At 40.5% G+C, this 21,987-nt stretch overlaps 1 protein-coding gene across 4 annotated transcripts in view; it reads left to right on the plus strand.

The window, feature by feature from the left end:
* ARID2 (AT-rich interaction domain 2) overlaps window positions 1-21,987 on the plus strand; it is a 155,834-nt gene that overhangs the window by 61,923 nt on the left and 71,924 nt on the right. For all 4 annotated transcript variants that reach the window (XR_006742830.1, XM_036456167.2, XM_045587935.1 and 1 more), the window contains exons 4-5: window positions 8,419-8,552; window positions 21,574-21,792. Coding sequence is in view for 3 of the 4 variants with exons in the window: in XM_036456167.2 (XP_036312060.1) it covers window positions 8,419-8,552; window positions 21,574-21,792 (353 nt within the window). In the remaining variant the exon portion in view is untranslated. The remainder of the gene's footprint in view (window positions 1-8,418; window positions 8,553-21,573; window positions 21,793-21,987) is intronic.

Here is a 21,987-nt window from a genome sequence, read left to right on the forward strand (position 1 = left end):
GTGCTATAATGAAAGGAACTGCTCAAAAAATTGTAGGACAATCCTTTTGTCAAAGGATATGCAAGCTGGCTTGAAAGGGTTCCCACTGGCCAAATCTGGAACGGCTTGAGCATTAGAGTAAATAATAATAGAAATATAATCATGAAATAATTTTTGAGTCTATGGTGTATACCGTATTTTTCGGACCATAAGACGCACCAGTTTTTATAGAAGGGAAATGAAGAAAAAAAGATTCTGAAACAAATAGTGTCCTAAAATATTTTATGTGCATTAAAACCCAACATCACAGTCATAAACACATGTAATCAACCCTGTAAAGTAAACAGCAGCATTTAGAACCATTTTAGAGCCAGGCAGCACACAGAGACCACACAGAGCTTGGCAAGTAAAAAAACTTTTTTTTTAAAGTATATGTGTAGGCTATATTTGGACCATAAGACGCAGGGACTTTTTCCCCTCACTTCTGGGGGGAAAAAAGTGTGTCTTATGGTCCGAAAAATACGGTAAATGAATATATGAAGAGGATGGGAAAAATCATTTATGGTAGAATGAATGCCAGTTAAGAAATATAGAAGGAATAATGGAGTTAAGAAAAATCACCATTACTGTAATTATTGATTCAGTCCAAGAATCATCAGTGGATGCTAAAACTACTAAAAGTTTGATAGGAACAGGTATCCTGCTACTTATAGTCTTAAAGTATCCTTTCATAACTTATGAATTTTCAAAAGAAAAAGAGTAATTTTATAGTGAGTTAACCTAGCAGTCCCAAACTTAACTAAATAATCAAAATTAGTAACACAAATTGACGTGATATGCCCCCTAATATATGCACTTTTACTTTTGTGGTATTACTGCCAAAAGTGCATTCTCTGTATCTTAATTACAATGAGATATCAGAAAACCTAAATTGAAGAAGTCTATAAAAGAAATGAGTTATATTCATGAAAAATGTCAAGCTTGTGAAAAACTAAGAGACAACTTAATTTTAATTTTTAAAATTTATTGATTTTTATAGAGAGAGGAAAGGAGACAGAAGAAACATCAATTTGTTGTTCCACTTATTTGTCCATTTATTGGTTGATTCTTATATGTGTCTGGCCAGGAATCAAACTTGCAACCTTGGCATATTAGCATGATGCTTTAACCAACTGAGCAACCCAGCCAGAACCATTTTTTTTAATTTAAATTATTTTTTACTTTTTAGTTGTAGTTGACATACAATATTATATATGTTTCAGGTGTATTACCCCAGTGGTAAGACATTATATAATTTATTATCTTTATAAATTTTATACCCATCTGACAGCACACATAGTTACCAGAATATTATTTATTATATTAGTGGCTCTGTGCATGGATTCATGCACATTGAGAGGAAATTGATTAGAAGGTGTCTGGCTGGGCAGGACTGGGAGAGATGGGCTGGACATGCCCTGGAGCCAACCTCACGTGGTCCCTCCCTGGCCAGCCGCTTTGTGTCTCCTTAATCTGTCATACAGCTAGAGGTTAAAATTTCCTACATAACAGTGTTACCCATATTATTTGATGCTATTTTGAATGTACTCTTTCCCCCACTCGTGATGATTTTAGTCACACTTAAGCTTTTTATTTTTTAAAATATATATTTTTATTGATTTGGGAGAGGGAGAGGGAGAGGGAGAGATATACAGAAACATCAACAATGAGAGAGAATCATTCATCAGCTGCCTCCTGTATGCACCACACTGGGGATTGAGCCTGAAACTTGGGCATGTGCCATGTCCAGGAATTGAACCATGATCTCCTGGTTCATAAATTGATGCTCAATCACTGAACCGTACCTGGCCAGGCTGTGTTTATTTATTAAGAGGGACAAGAGGTCAGAACTGGATGTGAAAACCTTAGTTGATCTCAGTTGGAAATATTTAATCATGACAATGAGAACAAGTACTAGCCCTCAAGCCAGGGAAATAAAAATTTCACAAATCATAACAATCTGACTAAACAAACCATAAATTTCTGGGTATTAGAATTATGTAAAGAATCTGCTTGAAGGAATAAGGTTAGGATGTTCCAAGGGACCAGAAGTCATATATTTTTAAAACTTTATGAAAATTTGAATTACAAAGTTTCTATGTATATAATGTATTCTCTTTATTGAGATTACTATAGAGGCCTGATGCATGAAATTTGTATATGGGTAGGCCAGAGATCAGGACCAATTTGTGGAGTGACCGGTGGGGTGATCTTTGTTGGGGGAGGCCTCCTGGCACCCACCTTGGCTGGCCTGGTGTCGCCTGCTTACTAGCCTTGCCCCCCACCACAGGTTGATTGGGGGATGGGGCTCCCCGCCACTGGCACCCGCCTTGACCTGGGGCCTGGGGCCTGCAGGCTGGGGGCAGCTTTTGTGTTGAGTACCTGCCCCCTGGTGGTCAGTGCATGTCATAGTGACTGGTCATTCCACTAGTCATTCTGCAGTTTGATTGATTTGCATATTAGGCTTTTATTATATAGGATAGTACTTGTGTTGCTGTGAGTCACTCCATATTACTTATGCTCCATTTGGGGTGTAATGAGAAGGAAAATATATTTATGGTCTTTTTGTTGTTAATCCTTACCCAAGGATATTTTCCCATTGATCTACTCCTTTTTTCTTCTTTTCCTTTTTTCTCCTTCTTCGAGAGGGAAAGACAGAGTGAGAGAATATGGATGTGAGAGAGACACATAGATTGGTTACCTCCTCCATGCTCTCTGACTGGGCTGGGGATGGAGCCTGCAACCTAGGTATATGCCCTTGACCAGAATCAAACCTAGCACCCTTCAGTCCACAGCCAGATCAGCTAGGGCTTGGTCTTTCTTACTGACAATGTTTTCTCTTTCAGCTGTAATGAAAAAAACACACACACAAATTTTAAATCTATTGTGTTCAATTATGAGTAACAGATTTATAAAGAACATTGTAAAAATACTATTAGTGTATGATTTTGATTTTAAAATTCTATATTTCATTGTTGTTTTTGTTATATTTGCCTAAAACTTATTTAATACTGATGATCTTTAGTTTGTTTTTAACCATTGCACAGTGAGTTCAATTCTGAAAAACCATACTCTCTAAAATACCTCTGTCAATACTATTGCCTGAGGACTTCATGTGATTCTTCATTTACAGAAAATGTGTCACATAATTTTGGAGCAGCTATTTTTTCCTAAATTTTATATACTGTTCTTTTTATGATAACTGCATTAGAAATTAAAAAAGAATAGGTCTGATTTATTTATCTATTTAAGTCTATACTGAAAAGAGAATGTCTCTTTTTAATCATCATTTGTTTTATGTTTTGGACTGTAAATGCTATTTGCTGGAGGATATCACAGGATAAGGGTGAAATGTTTACAACTGCATATTCTCCTTAATATTCAAGGGTTATATCTGTGTATATGTCCCTGCTTTAGTATGCTGTAGCTCTAAAAGTAAAGTGTTAGATTCAATGGCTGTCAAGCTGTCAGCTAGGAAAATAATTCCTTCTAATTGATCTTATATGGAGAACTTGGAAGGAATGGAAAGGGTGGTTTAATTTTTTCCCAGATTTCAAAGATGTGATTTATTGCACCTTGTAAAACTAAAAGGGAAAAATGGGGAATGGTAATGATTTTCCCTGTCATTAGTTTTTATATTTGTAAAGTTTTAGCTTCCATTCATCCTACCTTGAAAGTTTAGATTTGATACTAAAAACAAAATAATACTTCTGAGGTCATCCTCTGTGTTTGTTGATATACCCCTCCCTCATCTCAGATGTCTAATTTATAAAAGCAAAGAACTGGGACATTAATATAGCTACTAATGGACTTAAAACCTGCCTGAATTAGGAATGGTAGAAGAGTTGATCTGTAAAATAACTGTATCTAGAACTTTTCTATGATAAATATAAGAAATTGTATTAATTAACTTATTTGTGAAGTATAGTAACAACTTTGTTATAGTGTTGTCTTTGACAGAGATGTTTGACCAGTTGTTTCCCCATTTTTATTTATTTATTTATTTATTTATTTATTTTTAAATCAATCTTTATTGTTCATATTATTACAAAGGTTCCTCATTTCTTCCCCCCTCCACCAGGTTCCCACCTCACCCTCCGCCCCCTTCCCATCCCCCATTGTCCTCATCCATAGGTGCCCAGTATATGTTCAGTCTCTTCCTCCCTCCCTTTCCCCAATAGTAAATCTTTTTTCAGATAGTAAATCAGTTACTTAGCATTTTCTCATATCAATAATACCTCCACATGCCCAATGATACACTTCACACAAAAGACATTTCCAAATAGGTCAACTAGCCTCATCCAGGCCCCACCCAAGGCACTCTCAGATCAACACCCCAGCACTATACTAACTCAACACATCCAGATCTAAGCCTTCATCACTTGATTCAGCAGACCCTCAAGTTCCCACAAAAGTTTCCAGCCATGTCTGAGAGGCAGCCGTGGGGCAGGGGCAGGCGAGGAGCGAGCTGTTTCGGGCCTGGATGCTCCGGGCCTGGCCTCTGTTGCTCTGGTTCGTTCCACAACCAGCTGCTCCTTTTCCACAACCAGCTGCTCCGGGTCTGGTCACTGCCGCTCCGACCTAGTTGCTCTGGACTTGGCAGCTGCTGCTCCGGGCCTGGCCGCTCCCAGCCTGGCAGCTGCTGCTCTGGGCCTGGCCGCTCCCAGCCTGGCAGTTGCTGCTCCGGGCCTGGCCACTCCCAGCCTGGCAGCTGCTGCTCCAGGCCTGGCCGCACCAGACCCAGCTGCTCCGGGCCTGGCTGCTCCCAGCCTGGCAGCTGCTGCTCCGGGCCTGGCCACACCAGGCCCAGCTGCTCCGGGCCTGGCCGCTCCCAGCCTGGCAGCCACTGCTCTGGGCCTGGCCGCTCAGCCTGGCAACCACTGCTCCAGGCCTGGCCGCACCGGACCCAGCTGCTCCGGGCCTGGCTGCTCCCAGCCTGGCAGCTACTGCTCCGGGCCTGGCCGCACCCGACCCGGCTGCTCCGGGCCTGGCTGCTCCCAACCTGGCAACTGCTGCTCTGGGCCTGGCCGTACCAGACCCGGCTGCTCCAGGCCTGGCCGCTCCCAGCCTGGCAGCTGCTGCTCCGGGCCTGGCCGCACCCGACCTGGCTGCTCTGGGCCTGGCTGCCCCGGGCCCGGTTGCTCCGAGTCTGGATGCTCCGGGCTTGGCTACTGCTGTTCTGGGCCTTCCTGCTCCTAACCCGGCTGCTCTGTGCTCGGCTTCTCCGGGCCCGGCCACTCCGGGTCTGGGTGTTCCTGGACTGGCCACCCTGGGCTTGGCCACCTCCGCCTCAGGCCTGGCTGCCACTGCCCCAGGTCTGGCTGCTCCAGTGCTGGCTGTTGATGCTCTGGTTCTGGCTGCTGCTGCTCTGGGGCCTGGCCGTTGCTGCTCCGGGCCCGGCTGCCACTGCCTTGTGCCTGACCACTCTAGGCCTGGCCGCCGCTGTTCCAACATTCTGTCCTTTTTTTTTTTTTTTTTTTTTTTTTAAACGCATTTATGTTGCAATGTTGGCTGGTGAGTTGAGTTCTGACTTAGTCTTTGATTTTTCAAGATCTTCTTTGTATTCTTTCTTAAGTAATTTTACTATCTTTTGCTCTCACTTGATATCTTCACATTGAGAACTTCTTTGGTTTCTTCCTCCTTGTCCTGGGAACTCAGCAGGTTGGCCTGTGGCACCCCTTTGTTCTCCGCGGGCTCCTGTGCTGCTTCAGCCTGTTGCCGGGGTTGGCGCCACCCAGGAAGCAGCCCCCGGCCTTGGCTCTGTTGCCTGCGCTCAGCGGTCGAAGGCTCAGGGGCACCCCCCCCCCCCCCCCCCCCCCGCCTGGGGGCCCTGTTGCCCGGCTCCTTGCTGGTGCCCGGCTGGCCGGTGTCCGGCAGGGGCTCCTGTTCCTCGTTGAGTTCCTCCAGTCTGGAGCTTTTTTTCTCCTTCCCGCTAGGGGAGTCTAGGATCAGAGTCAACAGATTGTCCTCTGCATGCAGTGTGCGCGACTCCGGGGGCTCCGCTTTTCGCAGCTCCCCCAGGACTCCACCTCACAGCCCTGTCTCCCTCTGCTTGAGCCTGGGTTCCCAGGGATTGGCCTAGAACTGGAGTTCAGGGCAGTTGAGAGTGGGGCTCAGCACCGCCGGAGATTTTGTTCCTTCCCACCAGGGCAATACAGCATCAGAGTCAACATTCTGTCCTCTGCACGCATTGTGCGCGTCTGCGCGCAGTGTGCACGACTCTGAGGCCTCCGCTTTTCGCCGCTCCCCTGGGATTCCGCCTCACAGCCCAGTCTTCCCCTGCCTGAGCCTGGGTCCCCAGGGTCTGGCCTAGGACTGGAGTTCAGAGCAGTCGAAACTGGGGCCCAACACAGCCCGGGCTCCTGTTTCCTTCCCTCTGGGGCAATCCCGCATCAGAGTCAACATTCCTTCCCTTGCAAGCAATGTGCGCGACTCCGGGGGCTCGGCCTTTCACCGCTCTCCCAGGACTCCACCTCACAGCCCCATCTCCCTCTGCTTGAGCTTGGGTCCCCAGGGATTGGCCTAGAACTGATGTTCAGAGCAGTCCGGACTGAGGCTCAGCACCGCCGGAGGCTTGTTTCTTCACGTTAGGGTAATCCAGCATCAGAGTCAACATTCAGTCCTCTGTGCGCAATGTGCGTGCGACTCCGGGGGCCCTGCTTTTCGCTGCTCCCCTGGGATTCCGCCTCACAGCCCCGTCTCCCCCTGCCGGAACCTGGGTCCCCAGGGTCTGGCCCATAACTGGGGCTCAGTGCGGCCGGTTCGGGGGTTCAGCCCAGGCTGAGGGTTTTATTTCCTTCCTGCTAGGGAACGCCAGGCAGGCCCCCAGCCTTCTCCTCCTCTCCGGCTGAGACCTCTCTGCTCTCGCGTGTGTGCGGGCGCGCGCACAACATGTCTCCATACCTTAGGCTTTTTTTCAGCTCCTCTGATTTTCCTTCTGGTTTTCTCTTTCCTTCTTGTTGTAGAATTTTCAGTCAGTCGACTACCTGTAGCTCTGGGCAATGTCCACTCTACATTTTAGTTATATTCCATTGAAATTGTTGTGTGCTGCTGCGGTTAGATGTCTACCCGAGCAGCCATTTTGGATCCTCCTGTTTCCCCATTTTTAAATTTTACTTGAGCCCTAGCTGGTGTAGCTCAGTGGATAGAGTCAGCCTGTGGACTGAAGGGTCCCAGGTTTGGTACCAGTCAAGGGCACATTCCCAGGGTGTAGACTCGATCCTCAGTAGGGGGCGTGCAGGAGGCAGCCAATCTATGATTCACTATCAGTGATATTTCTCTCTTTCCCTCTCCCTTCATCTCTGCAATCAATTAAAAAATAATAAAATAAAATAAAATTGTACTTGAGAATTTAGTTATAAATTGGTAGGTGATGATAAATTGTGAATTTGGATATTTAATTCTAATTGATATAAGAAGATTGGTCATTACTCAGAAATGGTAATACAGTGGGAGATATGAGAACTGTCTCATAAATTTGTCAAAATGTATTAAGTATATGAATTTTTTTGTTTTTAAACAGGCTTAAAAAATGTTTTTTAATGGATTTCAGAAAGGGAGGGAGAGATAGAAACAGCAGTGATGATAAAGAATCATTGATCAGTTCCCTCCTGCATGCCCTCTTCTGGAAATGGAGTCCTAAAGCTGGGCATGTGCTCTTGACTGGAATTGAATTGGGGACCCTTCAGTCTTCAGGCCAAAGGTCTAACTGAGCCATACCGGCCAGGGCGAGGCCGTGAATTTTGGATGTGAAATTGGCTCTATTGTTGTTCAAAATTAGCATCCATTTTCAAAAGCCTCTTCAGAGAAGAAGTGCATAGATTAAACTTATTTCTACATAATAGCAAAATACAAAATAGAATAGTTAAATGCATTTCTAGAGATCAATTAAATTATGATATATCAATACACTTAAGTATTATACAGCTGTTTAAAAAGACTAAACTGTGGTACTGTGTGTATTAACATGCTTAGCTCTCTAATATATGTTGTTAAATAAAAATATACACAGCCCTGGGCTGGTGGTTCAGTTGGTTGGAGTGCCATCCCATGCATTAAAAGGCTGTTGGTTCGATTCTGGTGAGGACACATAACCTAGGTTTCAAGTTTAATCCCTAGTCAGAGTGTGTTCAGGAGGCAACCAATCGATGTTTCTCTCTCCCTTTCCCTTCTCCTCTCTAAAATCAATTTTAAAAAACTCCACACTTTTGGAATCACTGTATTGAGTTTGTCTGCAGTATTATTGTTGAAGTGATTATTCAACAATATGAGTTTTGTAGTACGCTAATATTTTTAAAAAATTTAGGGCCTCTAGAAAAGGAAAACATATATATGGTAGGAGTTAAAAAGTAAAATGTATATCTATTTTTAAATCTCTACTGTGCTTTTTTTCTATTTCAGTTACCTAGAAAAGTACGAGAAAGTTCATCATTTTGGGGAGGATGATGATGAAGTACCACCAGGCAATCCAAAGCCACAGCTTCCTATTGGTGCAATTCCATCTTCCTACAATTACCAGCAACACAGTGTATCAGGTAAATTGGAAATTGACAGGGCATAGGTCCACAGTTTTGAATTAGGAAAATAAAAAACATCAATGACTTAATTCCTTACTTAAAGCTTTAATATAATGTTCAAAGATCAACATCTAATTGGTATCAAGGCCCTTCATAGGATTCATGAGGTTTTCACTTATAGCATTCATGAGGTTTTTTAGTTGTAGCAGTTTTCAGACTTACAAATACCTATACTTTTTTTAAAAAATTATTGTTGAGAGTATTACAGGTGCCCTCTATTATCCTCCTTTGCCCCTCACCTTTCATCCTCCCCTCTTCCCCCCTGCCAAATACCAATACTTTTATTTTATTTTTTTAAATAATAAATCTTGCCGGGACCGGTTTAGCTCAATGGATAGAGCATCGTCTTGGGGACTGAAGGGACCCGGGTTCGATTCCGGTCAAGGGCATGTACCTTGGTTGCGGGCATATCCCCAGTAGGGGGTGTGCAAGAGGCAACTGATCGATGACTCTCTCTCATCGATGTTTCTAACTCTCTATCTCTCTCCCTTCCTCTCTGTACAAAATCAATAAAATATATTTTAAAAAAAAATCTTTATTGTTCAGATTATTACAGGTGTTCCTCTTTCCTCCCTCCTCCCCCATAGCTCCCCTCCACCTGATTCCCAACTTCACCCAATGCCCTTACCCCCCCACCACTGTCTTCATCCACAGGTGTAAGATTTTTGTTCAATCCTTCCCACACCCCTCAAACCCCCTTCCCCCTGAGAATTGTCAGTCCACTCCCTTTCTATGTACCTGATTCTATTATATTCAACAGTCCATTCTGTTCTTCAGATTTTTTATTCACTTGATTTTTAGATTCACTTATTGGTAGGTATGTATTTGATGTCTTTTTGTTGTTCATAATTTTTATCTTTACCTTTTTCTTTTTCTTCCTCTTCTTAAAGAATACACTTCAGTATTTCATGTAATCCTGGTTTGGTGGTGATGAACTCCTTTAGCTTTTTCTTGTCTGTGAAGCTCTTTATCTGACCTTCAATTCTGAATGATAGCTTTGCTGTGTAATCTTGGTTGTAGGTTCTTGTTGTTCATCACTTTGAATATTTCTTGCCACTCCCTTCTGGCCTGCATAGTTTCTGTTGAGAAATCAGCTGACAGTTGTATGGGTACTCCCTTGTAGGTAACTAAATAGCTGTTTTTCTCTTGCTGCTTTCAAGTTAGTCTTTTGTCCTTGACATTTTAATTATGATGTCTTGGTATGGTCCTCTTTGGATTCCTCTTGTTTGTAGTTCTCTGTGCTTCCTGGATTTGTAAGTCTATTTCTTTTACCAGGTAGGGAAAGTTTTCTGTCATTATTTCTTTCAATAGGCCTTCAATATCCTGCTCGCTCTCTTCTGGCACCCCAAAAATCCGGATGTTCGTATGCTTTAAGCCGTCCTGGAGGCTCCTTACACTATCCTCACACTTTTGGGTTCTTCTTTCTTTCTGCCTCTGTTTGGGTGATTTTTTCTTCCTTATATTCCAGATCTTTGATTTGATTCTTGGGGTACATTGATCTATATTTGAGTTTTTGTATATTTATTTCAGACATTGTATGCGTAATTTCTGACTGGTCCTTTTCCATTTTTTTGGTATTCTCATTAAGGTCCTTCAAGGTCTCACAAAGCTTCTTAGAGGTCTCTTCAAGTTTCTCAAAGGTTTTTAGAAGATTCTTGAGTAATCTTATAAATGTGATTCTGAACTCTGTGTCGTCCAGTAGTTTTATTTCCTCTATTTTTCCCATTCATGACATGTTTCTGTGTCTCCTCATTTTGGCTGCCTCCCTGTGTTGATGGAGTGGCTTTGTGTGGTAGGTGACCTATAGAGGCCAGTAGTTCAGCTTCCCCAATCACCTGAGGTGGTCGCTTTTGGTATATCCCTTTGTGGGCTTAGTGCATAGCCTTGGTGTAATTAAATCTGATTGCTGTTGGTACACTGGGAGGAATTGACCTCCAGGCCAATTGTCTGTGAGGACCCACTGTGTCTATAAAGGAAGAACTGCTGCGCTGGAGACAGGGTTTCTTTCAGTGGGGCTTTGGTGTTCACTGAGTCACTTATGGGTGTGAGTGGTTGAAATTGACCACTAGGAACACTGGCTTCTGAATCTCCAATGGATGCAGTTCAGCTACTGTCTGAGGCCACCCTGCAGGAGCTACAGCAAGACTACAGTTTTCTCCTGTTTGCTTGGGACTTGGCTGTTTTGTTGCTGGAGCTGCCATAATACAGGCCATTTATATGCAAAAGCAGCTGTGTGGGTGGGCAGGTCTGAAGAATGTGTGGGCAGGACCTCAGAGTGGAGTCTCAGGGCCTCAGGATGGGGTAGAGTCTCAGGACATCACTAGGCTGAGGCATGGCTGAGGGCAGCCATTGCTGTTAGCCACGCCTCATCCCTGCCCTTCCTTGTTTCCAAGTCCCTGTGTTTCCTAGTCCCCGCTTCCCTGCCATCCAGTGCAGTAAACAATGATTGCTGCGCTCAGCTCTGCAAGAGAGTCACCCTCACTTTTGGACCCGATGGCTGACAGACCAGCTTCTCCCCATAGGCATCTGGGTTCCCCACATGACCCCAGAAACTGGATTTCAAAGTGATCAGGAGCTTGTTTTCCTTCGGGTTGAAAAAAAAAAGCCGCACGCCCAGTCGCCTGCCACCAGCCCAATTTGCGTGCCTTGGTACCTAGGCTCCTCAGCTTTTCAGCATTTGTGCTCCTTTCTCTTTCAGCCAGCTTTCCCATGGTTTTGGGTAATAGATGTCCTTTATATTAGTTTTAATTTTTAAATTGTTGTGCAAGGCTGCAGACCAGTTGTTTACCTATGCTGCCTCTTGGTTCTCTCCAAATATCTATACTTTTAAGTGAAGTTTTTCTCTTCTTTGGCTAATAATCACTTTAACCTTAATAGTTGCTAATTCAGTTAGAATTAGAGAAATCAAGAATACTTAGTTAGCATCTACTAGATTTACTACAATTATTGAATTTTCCAGCACCAGAATTCCTCAGAAATGTTTCTAACTATTCAACTATTTTCCTGCTATGGTACCAGTAATAAGATTTTCTTTTTATATTTAAGTCATTCTTATAATAGTTATAGAGGAATCTGCAGCTGAAAAGAACAGAATTCACGTTGGAAATAATCAAGTTGGAGTCTAATAATAAAGAGATTCCTGAGGCAGAGTAGATGGAGGTTCTAGGGTTTAGTGAGTTTTGAGATTGGGAATGTGGTAACTAAGAAGAAAGCTCTAAAGAGATAAACATGTCTTTACTTTAATCATCAAAATTGGCCTAAAAAAGAGGAGATAATGTCTTTAACAGGGGTATATTCTTTATACAATATATAATGATCTGATATTTATTATATTTATTATTATTTGTTGGTGCTAGTCCCAATCTCTTATTGGTAATCCTTAAACTCATTTGTAACAGGGTTTTCTTTTTTATAGAAGCAATATCATACAATAACTTCCTCTTTAAACTTTATAATGTATCATGTGCACCCCTTCCTCTACTTTATCCTTTTTAATAGCTGTATATTCCTAGTAAAGATGTATGTTTCTTTTTTTACTTTATTTTTGACATTTATTTGTACTTTTCAAATTTTATTTTCTACTATCTATTTTCAAAGTTTCTTCCATGTTGAATATGATTCCCTTTTTCTTGCCTAATCAGTATAAACTAAAGAAACAGTCTGTGATCTCCTTTAGAAGAGACTTCATATATGAGATGGTTTTATATAATTGGGGCAGATGGTGATGAATGCAAACCAAACCTACCTTCATTTTTCCCCCAGCTTTTTCCAGGCCTTTAATTTATAACCTCACTTGTAACTCCATAGAAAAGCCAATTTAAAAATTAAGACATCTTTTAATTAGGATCGATCATTAAGGAAAGCCACCTGTATTGATTCAAAGAACCTTTGATTATGGCATTGTTCCATATTTTACCCTGATCTGAAATATGTGTCAGTATGTATGTTAAAGTAACTTAATTTTTCACTATAAATAGTATATAACCCAAATTTGTCTACGTTTATGATTTCAAGACCTAAAAAGAAGTCTCAGAAGTAATGAGGTAGGCTGTGTACGATAGAAAGGAACAAAAAGCCATCTTTGCATGCCTACAAAACAGCACTTTTCCAAGACAACGGTGGAACAAACATTAAAGAGATTTAAAGAAAAAACCAATTACAATTATTGACAAGCTGTCTTTCTGGCATGAGGGCAAAGAAAGCGATCGTTTGATATACATTGTCTCAGAAAGTCTAGTTTCATTTTTAATGAGTAGTTATTACCTGAAGAACCAAAATTAAGGAATATTTTAAGTAGAAGATCTTGCTAATAGTTTAGCTGAAAATAAAATGGAATGACTTGTTATGTGATGATTCCTGATCCTAACCAGGGTTAGTGGCCATTAATTATCTTACTCATAATATTATAGAGGTATTCTTATATTGAAAGAATCATTGTGTTAATGACCTTTAAGACCATTTTCAGCTTAATGACTCTGGTTCTGATATTATAAGTAAAGCATAACTGTACATTATTGTATCTTAAAAAGAGTTTGATGTCTGCTATTACAGATCCTTAAACTGATCCACTTCTGTGTTTGATGTTATTTAAAGAGAATTTTTTTCTGGATCTGGTTCTCTTTTTCCTCCTCTAATTAAAGCAGAAAGAAAGAAGATGTAAAATATTTCTGGTATTTCACAAGTCTAATGGAATATTTCTGTTGTCTAATGGAAGTTGTCCATAGAGCTATACAAGTTAAGAGAATGACAGAATTGCTTAACCTGGTGTTATAACTTCTTCTTTCTAATATGCTGTCATATGTCGGTTGTTTTTTTGTTTGTTTGTTTGTTTGTTTTTTTAAGGATAATATGAGCGGTTTTGTAACATATTGCAATATAACAATATTATATTGCATGTAATATAATATTGGGAACTCATGAAAGGATTGGGAACTCATGAAAGGAAAGACAATGGAAATTGGGAATTGCTGGGAAATATCCAACTATAATATTTCTAATTGAAACTGAAAAGACGTAGTGTTTCAGGGTAGTATTTATGAATTTTAAGGTGCTTTTTGTTTTTCTACAAGGAGCCATAGCATCATTATGACAGTGTTCTAAAAACATTATTATCACTATGCCAAATAAATTCTTCATTGATTATTCTTTTTAAATATCATTAAGGAAAATAAAGTCTCTGTGTGTGTGTGTGTGTGTGTGTGTGTGTTTTAAATAAACACCTAAACAGAATTACATAGTGTTAGATTAAAGCCTTTAGGAAATTTTAGTTAAAACTAGAAGAGTTGGATTTACATCTTTGATTATACATTTCTCTCCTTGTAGGTAAGTGTATTTATCTAGAGATACTTATTGTTGATATTAAGAAAAACTTTTCTAAAACAATATTTTGAATAATAAATTTTGATTGGCAGTAACCTCCAGGGCATTTGGTATAAAGTGTGGTTCTATTTATAATTTTCATAGTTGAGAGAATAAATGGAATACTGTACATTGATATGGGACCAAATTTTCCTTTAAGGATAATGGCTATTTTAGCCCAATGACTTTATTTTTTTAAATAAATCTTTATTTTTCAGATTATTATAGGTGTTTCTATTTATTCTCCCCGCCACCCCCCCATAGCTCCCTTCCACCTGATTCCCCACCCAACCCCATGCCCTTATCCCCCACCACTGTCTTCATCCACAGGTGTAAGATTTTGTCCGATCTCTTCCCGCACCCCTTAGACCCCCTTCCTTCTGAGAATTGTCAGTCCACTCCCTTTCTATGTCCCTGATTCTATTATATTCAACAGTCCATTCTGTTCTTCAGATTTTTTATTCACTTGATTTTTAGATTCACTTATTGGTAGGTATGTATTTGATGTCTTTTTGTTCATAATTTTTTTAAAATATATTTTATTGATTTTGTACAGAGAGGAAGGGAGAGAGATAGAGAGTTAGAAACATCGATGAGAGAGAGTCATCGATCAGCTGCCTCTTGCACACCCCCTACTGGGGATATGCCCGCAACCAAGGTACATGCCCTTGACCGGAATCGAACCCGGGACCTTTCAGTCCCCAAGCCGACACTCTATCCATTGAGCCAAACCGGTTTCAGCTGTTGTTCATAATTTTTATCTTTACCTTTTTCTTTTTCTTCCTCTTCTTAAAGAATACACTTCAGCATTTCATGTAATCCTGGTTTGGTGGTGATGAACTCCTTTAGCTTTTTCTTGTCTGTGAAGCTCTTTATCTGACCTTCAATTCTGAATGATAGCTTTGCTGTGTAATCTTGGTTGTAGGTTCTTGTTGTTCATCATTTTGAATATTTCTTGCCACTCCCTTCTGGCCTGCATAGTTTCTGTTGAGAAATCAGCTGACAGTTGTATGGGTACTCCCTTGTAGGTAACTAGCTGTTTTTCTCTTGCTGCTTTCACGTTAGTCTTTTGTCCTTGGCATTTTAATTATGATGTCTTGGTATGGTCCTCTTTGGATTCCTCTTGTTTGGAGTTCTCTGTGCTTCCTGGATTTGTAAGTCTATTTCTTTTACCAGGTAGGGAAAATTTTCTGTCATTATTAGGTTTTCAATATTTTGCGCTCTCTCTTCTTCTGGCACCCCAAAAAATTCGGATGTTAGTATGCTTAAAGTTGTCCTAGAGGCTTCTTTCACTGTCTTCATAATTTTTTTTTTTTATCCCTTTTTCTTCTTGTTTTTCTGGTTGGGTGTTTTGTTTCCTCATATTTCAGATCTTTGGTTTGATTCTTGGGGTACATTGATCTATAGTTGAGTTTCTGTATATTCTTTCAGACAGTGCATGCTTAATTTCTGACTGGTCCTTTTACTTTTTTTTTTTTTTTTTTTTTTTGGCATTCTCATCAAGTTTCTCAAAGGTTTTTAGAAGATTCTTGAATAGCCTTATAAATGTGGTTTTTGAACTCTATGTCGTCCAGTAGTTTGCTTCCCTCCATTTCTTTTATTCGTGACAAGTTTCTGTGTCTCCACACTTTGGCTGCTTCCCTGTGTTGATGGAGTGGCTTTGTGTGGTAGGTGACCTATAGGGACCAGTAGCTCAGCTTCCCCAATCACCTGAGGTGGACGGTCTTGGTACACCCCTTTGTGGGCTCAGTGCAAAGTCTTGGTGTAGTTAAGCCTTAACTGCTGTTGGTACCCTGGGAGGAATTGTCCTCCAGGACAATTGGCTGTGGGACCCGCTGTGTTTTTAGTGGAAGAACTGCTATGCTGGAGACACACTCATGTTGTAGGCCTTGTTTCAATGGGGCTTTGGTGCTCACTGAGTCTGCCTCTTGAATATGTTACTTATGGATGTGAAAATTTGAAATCTGGTGTCTCACAGTGACCACTAGGTACACTGGCTTCTGGATCTCCAATGGGGTCAGCTACTGTCTGAGGCCACCCTGCAGGAGCTACAGTGAGAACTACAATTTACACCTCTTTGCTTAGGATTTGGAGGTTTTAAGCTGTCTGAACTGGGTTGCAAGTTTGCTAGGTTAAGCTGAGATAGGGAAGGCCATTCGTATGCAAAAGCCACTATGTGGAGCTTGGGTAGGTTTGTAGGTTGTGTGGGGCGGGGTCCCAGGGTGTCACCAGGCTAAGGTGTGGCAAATAGAGATGGCTCCCAGCCAGCTGTCTCTGCACCTCCAACCGCGCCCTGGGTCCCATGCCCCAATGCAGCAAGCAATTATTCCTACATACAGCTCTGCAAGCAAGCCACCCTCATTATCCAACCCAATGGCAAACAGTCCAGCTTCTCTCCATAGGAGTTTGGGTCCCTCGTGTCTCCCCAGAAACTGGAGCCCAGAGAAATCGGGAGCTTGTCTCCCTTTGTGTTGAAGAAAGCAATGCCCGGCGCCAGCCTGGATTGCGCACACCTCCGTATCTCAGCTTTTCAGTATTTGTGCACCGAATGCCCTTTTCTCTTTCCTTCTAGTTGTAGAATTCCCACTCAGCCAGCTTTCCCGTGGTTCTGGGTAATAGATGTTTTGTCTTTTAGTTGTAGTTTTGAAATTTTTGTGCAAGGCAGCAATTTAGGTGTTTACCTACACTGCCATCTTGGGTTCCCCCCTCAATGACTTTAAATAACAAAAAATATTGAGAAGATTTTGCTTTGAACTTTAGGGTTTTTCAACTGTGGCATCAATACATGTGGTTATATCATTCATTTGCATCGTTTTTCTTGTTATAAATACCTAATCCTTTGGCTTTCCTCTTTTTCTATCCTCCCTTTCCTCCCTGCCCCTTGGTATTGATTTCAATACAGTCAGTTCTGCAGTATTGTAAAGTAAAATTATTAAGGATGTTTTGTTCATCTTTATTTTTTAAAATTAAAATTAAAATTCAATTTTTTTAATTAAAGTAAAATTGTTTCTTTGCAATGTCTTCAGTAGAAAAATTATGGAAGGCAAAACTGAAAAATAAATTGAAATTAATAGAACTAAAGAATTTCAGAGCTAACCGTGGTTTTAGTGATGACGTAATCCAATCCAATTATTTTGATAAAAGAAGACCAAGTACCCTCTCCATTTACATTTTTGGTATTTAAATTTGAGAAAGTTTCATACAGGAAGATTTAGGTTGTTTAGTTTTATAAATTGTACTTGAGCAAAAACTTTCGCTTAAGTGTCTCATATTCTAACAGACATCTGCACTACAGTAATCACTGTCCTATGAATGGAAAGAAAGTTCTCTAGGAATAATGCTCCTTTTCTCTAAACTGAAAACAAACATTGTCAGCCATGATCCATTTGTATAAATTTTGAGTCAAGAATCCTATATAATAAAAGCCTAATATGCAAATTGTCCCCTTGACCAGAAGTTTGGGTGACTTGGAGTTTGACTGCTCAGTCTGACGTGTGCTGACCTTCAGGGGGCGGTTTGGAACATAGTGGGCATTGGCGATGCAGCGCTGGCAGCAGGCGGCAGTGGAGTCTCTGCTGTGTTTCTGTTGCTTGCCAGATCTTGGAATTGAACCTGTGCATTTAATGCACCACACCTGTAGTATTGAAAGTAATTTCCAATCCCATTTCGAGTATAAAACTGTAGCTGTTCGATGATGTCTCCTTGGGTAGAGAAAGGGGAGGTTCTTCAAATCTTATAAACATTTTTTCCTACATTATCTTAGGAATTATTACCAAGCCTGATATAATTAAAGGACTTTTCATAATTATTTATTTGTGTTTTTTCTAATTTTTAAACTTCTTAAACATCTTGGTATTTTTTTGTTTTGATTGGAGATGTCTTTGGCAAAGTGATTCAGGTAAGGATGTATTGAATTGAGTATCTGATGTAGCAGACAGAACAATTCTAAGATCATATTGAAAGCACTTACTAGTAAACAAGACTTGACAATGAATGTAGGTTCCAGATTATTTTCTGTTGAAGAGATTTGTTTAAAGGTTTCATGGAATCTTAAAAACTCTTGCTGATACTTGGGTTCTTATAATCAATTACCTTATGTAGTATAGAAATATCAAAATCTATTCCTTTTTCACAGAAGTTTTGATAATTTTTTTCTCAGGTACTTATTTTCTGGTATTTATGAGATGTTTCATTTCAAGACTAGAGGCTGGGTGAATAAAATTCATACATGGGGATGGGAGGGTCCCTCAGCCCAGCCTGCACCCTCTTCAATCCGGGGCATCCCTCTCGCAATCTGGGACTGCCGGCTCCTAACTGCTTGCTTGCCTGCATGCCTACCTGCCTCATTGCCCCTAATTGCCTCAGCTTGCTGGCCTGATCTCCCCCTAACTGCCCCCCTGCCAGCCTGGCTGCTCCCTAACCACCCTCCTGCCAGCCCAGTTGCCCCCTAATTGCCCCTATGCTGGCATGGTTGCCCCCTAACTGTTCCCCTTCCGGCCTGGTCATCTCTAACCACCTCTGCCTCAGTCTCCACCACTGTGGCTTTGTCTGGAATGACATCCTGAAGATGTCAGGTGTAATTAGCATATTATCCTTTCATTAGTATAGTATAGAGATTATTAAAATGAACAGTATGTTATTGTTCAACCTTAAATGTGGTCAAGAATCTATTCATAGTCATAACTATATTGTGGGACTTCACTATTATATTATTGGAGAAATTCTTAGAATATTTTAGAATTGAAGAGGTGTCTCCTCAAATGTCTATATTGGGAACTAAATTTCTTACCTACATGATTTTCTTCAGTGGCATGTTGTGGCAATGCATCCCTACTTTGTATTCTAATTTTTTTCTTAATCCATATATTTTTGAAATATTTTATCTAGAAGCATTTTAACTTGTTTTTTTGCTCTTCCCATTAAACTAGTTATATCTTACTAGAGACCTGGTGCACGGATTCATGCACCAGTGTGGTCCCTCAGCCTGCCCTGCTCCCTGTCATAATCCAGGACCCTTCGGGGATGTCGGACTGCAGGGATCTAGCTGAAACCAGCAGTCTGACATCCCTTGAGGGATATAGTAGTGTATGGAGCGGCAGGCGGCCAGGGAGAAGCCTGAGCCCAGGCCAGGCACCACGCTGCTCCTGCTCATCCCGACCCCGCTGTGCCTACCACCACCACTGCTCGGTAAGCTCACTGAGCAATGCTCCCACTGTGGGAACGCATTGACCACCAGGGGGCAGCTACTGCATTAAGTGCCCCCTGGTGGTCGGTATGCATCATAGCAATAGGTCTACTGGTTGAATGGTGGAGTCGTCGCTTAGGCTTTTGTATATATAGACTAGAAGCCCAATACATGAAATTCATGCAAGGTCCTTGGTCCCAGGCCCGCCCGTCGCCACCATGTCCAAGAACCTCTGCTGCCTCTGCCTCAGCCCCTGCCCGCTGCAGCTTTGTTTGGAAGTACATCTGGTCTAATTAGCATATTATACTTTTATTATTATAGATATGAAAAATGTACTTGGGATATATATTTCAGGATACAGTTTTCAAAGCTTAAACTGCCCCAATTAAGAATCAGTATTTCTAGAAATATAACATTTTCTTATATGTATATGTTAATGTATATGTATATGTATATGTATATGTTAAGAAAATGAAAAGACAAGCCATTATCTGGGAAAAAATATTTACAAAGCAAATATTAGATAAGTGTCTCATCAGAATATTTAAAACTGACAATATCAAGTGCTGACAAGGATGCAGAGCAATAGGAATTCTGTATATTGGTGGTATAAAGGTAAGATGTTACAGCCAACATGCACTTTTGTATGACCCAGCAATCTTAAGAGAAATAAATGTGAAAAAGTCTGCACAAGGTCCTGAATGTGATTGTTTATAGCAATCCTATATAATAAAAGCGAAGTATGCAAATTGTTCCCTCAACTGGAATTCTTTAGGTAGTTCAACCAGAGGGCAGGCCTGTGGGGGAAGGTGGTGGGGGAAGGGAGGGAGTACCTGGCCAGCAGCCAGTAGTTGCTAGGGAACCTACCAGTGCATGAATTTTAGGCACTGGGCCTCTAGTTATATTTATAGGTGCCCAAAACTGGACAGAGTAAACATGTCCCTCATCTGGGAAATGGATAAACAGATTTTGTTAACCTATACTATAACAGTAAAAAGGAACAAACTATTGACGTAACATGGATATTAGCCTCAGAAGCATCTTTCTAAATAAAAGAAACCAGGCCTGTGGACCGAAGAGTCTGGGTTCGATTCTGGTTAAGCGCACTTACCTCAGTTGCAGGCTTCTTCCAGGCCCAGGCACATGCAGGAGGCAACCAATCGATCTAATTTTCTCACATTGATTTTTATATTTTTCTGTCTTTCCCTCTCTCCCACTCTCTAAAAATCAATGGAAAAATATCCTCAGATGAGGATTAAAACAAAAATAAATTAGACACATACTATATGATTCCATTTATTTGGCATTCTGAAATAAAGTTTTAGGAACAGAAAGATTAGTGATTGTGAATACAAAGGACCATAAGGAATTTGACTACAATGGAGCATTTAAAGAAATTTTTTGGGTGATGGAATTACTATATCTTCTTTGTATGGTGGTTAAAAGACTGTATTTATCAAAATTCATAGCTATAGAGTTAAAATTTATGAATTTTACTTTGTTAATTATATCATAATCTAATTTTAAAAGGGAATAATTCTGCCCTGGCCTGTGTTTCTCAGTCGTTAGAAAGCTGGCACACACATCCAAGGGTTGCGGGTTCAATTCCTAGTCAAGGGCACATACCTGAGTTACAGGTTAAATCCCTGACCCCCATGAGAAGGCAACCAATTGGTGTGTCTCTCTCATGTGGATGTGTCTTTCCTCGTGTCTTTCCTCTTCCACTCTCTTAAAAAAAAAAAAAAAAAATCAATGGAAAAAATATCCTCAGGTGACAATTTAAAAAAAAGGAATAACTATAATTAGGTAAAGAAAATAGGCAGTGTATCTAAAAGCATGATATTGTTAAAAATTTAAAAGGAACTAGTCCACTAGCTTTTTAGTATTCTTACATAAAAATCAGAATAAGTCCTTTGAAATGCAAGAGTTTATAAAAAGTATAGATCAATTAACATAATAACTTTACAATCATATTGAAGAGGGCATGTACATTTTTCTATTTTAATACTTGAAAAATATAATTTTAACTTACGGAGTTTAGACAATTGAACTCCTAAAAAACGTTGCACTCTAGCCAGGACCAGTTTGGCTCAATGGATAGAGCCTCGGCTTGGGGACTGAAGGGTCCCGGGTTCAATTCCGGTCAAGGGCATGTACCTTGGTTGCGGGCAGATCCCCAGTAGGGGGTGTGCAAGAGGCAGCTGATCGATGACTCTCTCTCATCGATGTTTCTAACTCTCTATCTCTCTTCCTTCCTCTCTGTACAAAATCAATAAAATATATTTAAAAAAAAAACAAAAAAACAAAAAAAAAACGTTGCACTCTATATTAAAAATACACACATAATAAGCTCCTGTCTTTTATTCAGAGGATATTAACAACAATGGTTTCTATTCCTTGATAAACATAAGGTGTTTTTGTTTTTATCTTTGTTAGATTATCTTCGTCAAAGTTATGGGCTATCTATGGACTTCAATTCGCCAAATGATTATAACAAATTGGTGCTTTCACTGTTATCTGGACTCCCAAATGAAGTGGATTTTGCTATTAATGTATGCACTCTTCTATCAAATGAAAGCAAACATGTCATGCAACTTGAAAAAGACCCTAAAATCATCACTTTATTACTTGCTAATGCTGGGGTGTTTGACGACAGTAAGTTTTAAGCAAAACACATTGAATTTTTATTCTATAAAGGTGTTACAGATTTTGTTTTCAAGTTATTTAAGGAGAAAAGTACTTTTTATTAGTCAATATATTTGTTTTATATAAATGTATCATTTAAAATAATGAATGTTTGGATTTTTAACTGAACAGTTTAGATCAGTGCATTTTAAATTTTGCTGCCTA

Source organism: Pipistrellus kuhlii, unplaced genomic scaffold, assembly GCF_014108245.1.
Source record: "Pipistrellus kuhlii isolate mPipKuh1 unplaced genomic scaffold, mPipKuh1.p scaffold_m20_p_3, whole genome shotgun sequence".
NCBI lineage: Eukaryota > Metazoa > Chordata > Mammalia > Chiroptera > Vespertilionidae > Pipistrellus > Pipistrellus kuhlii.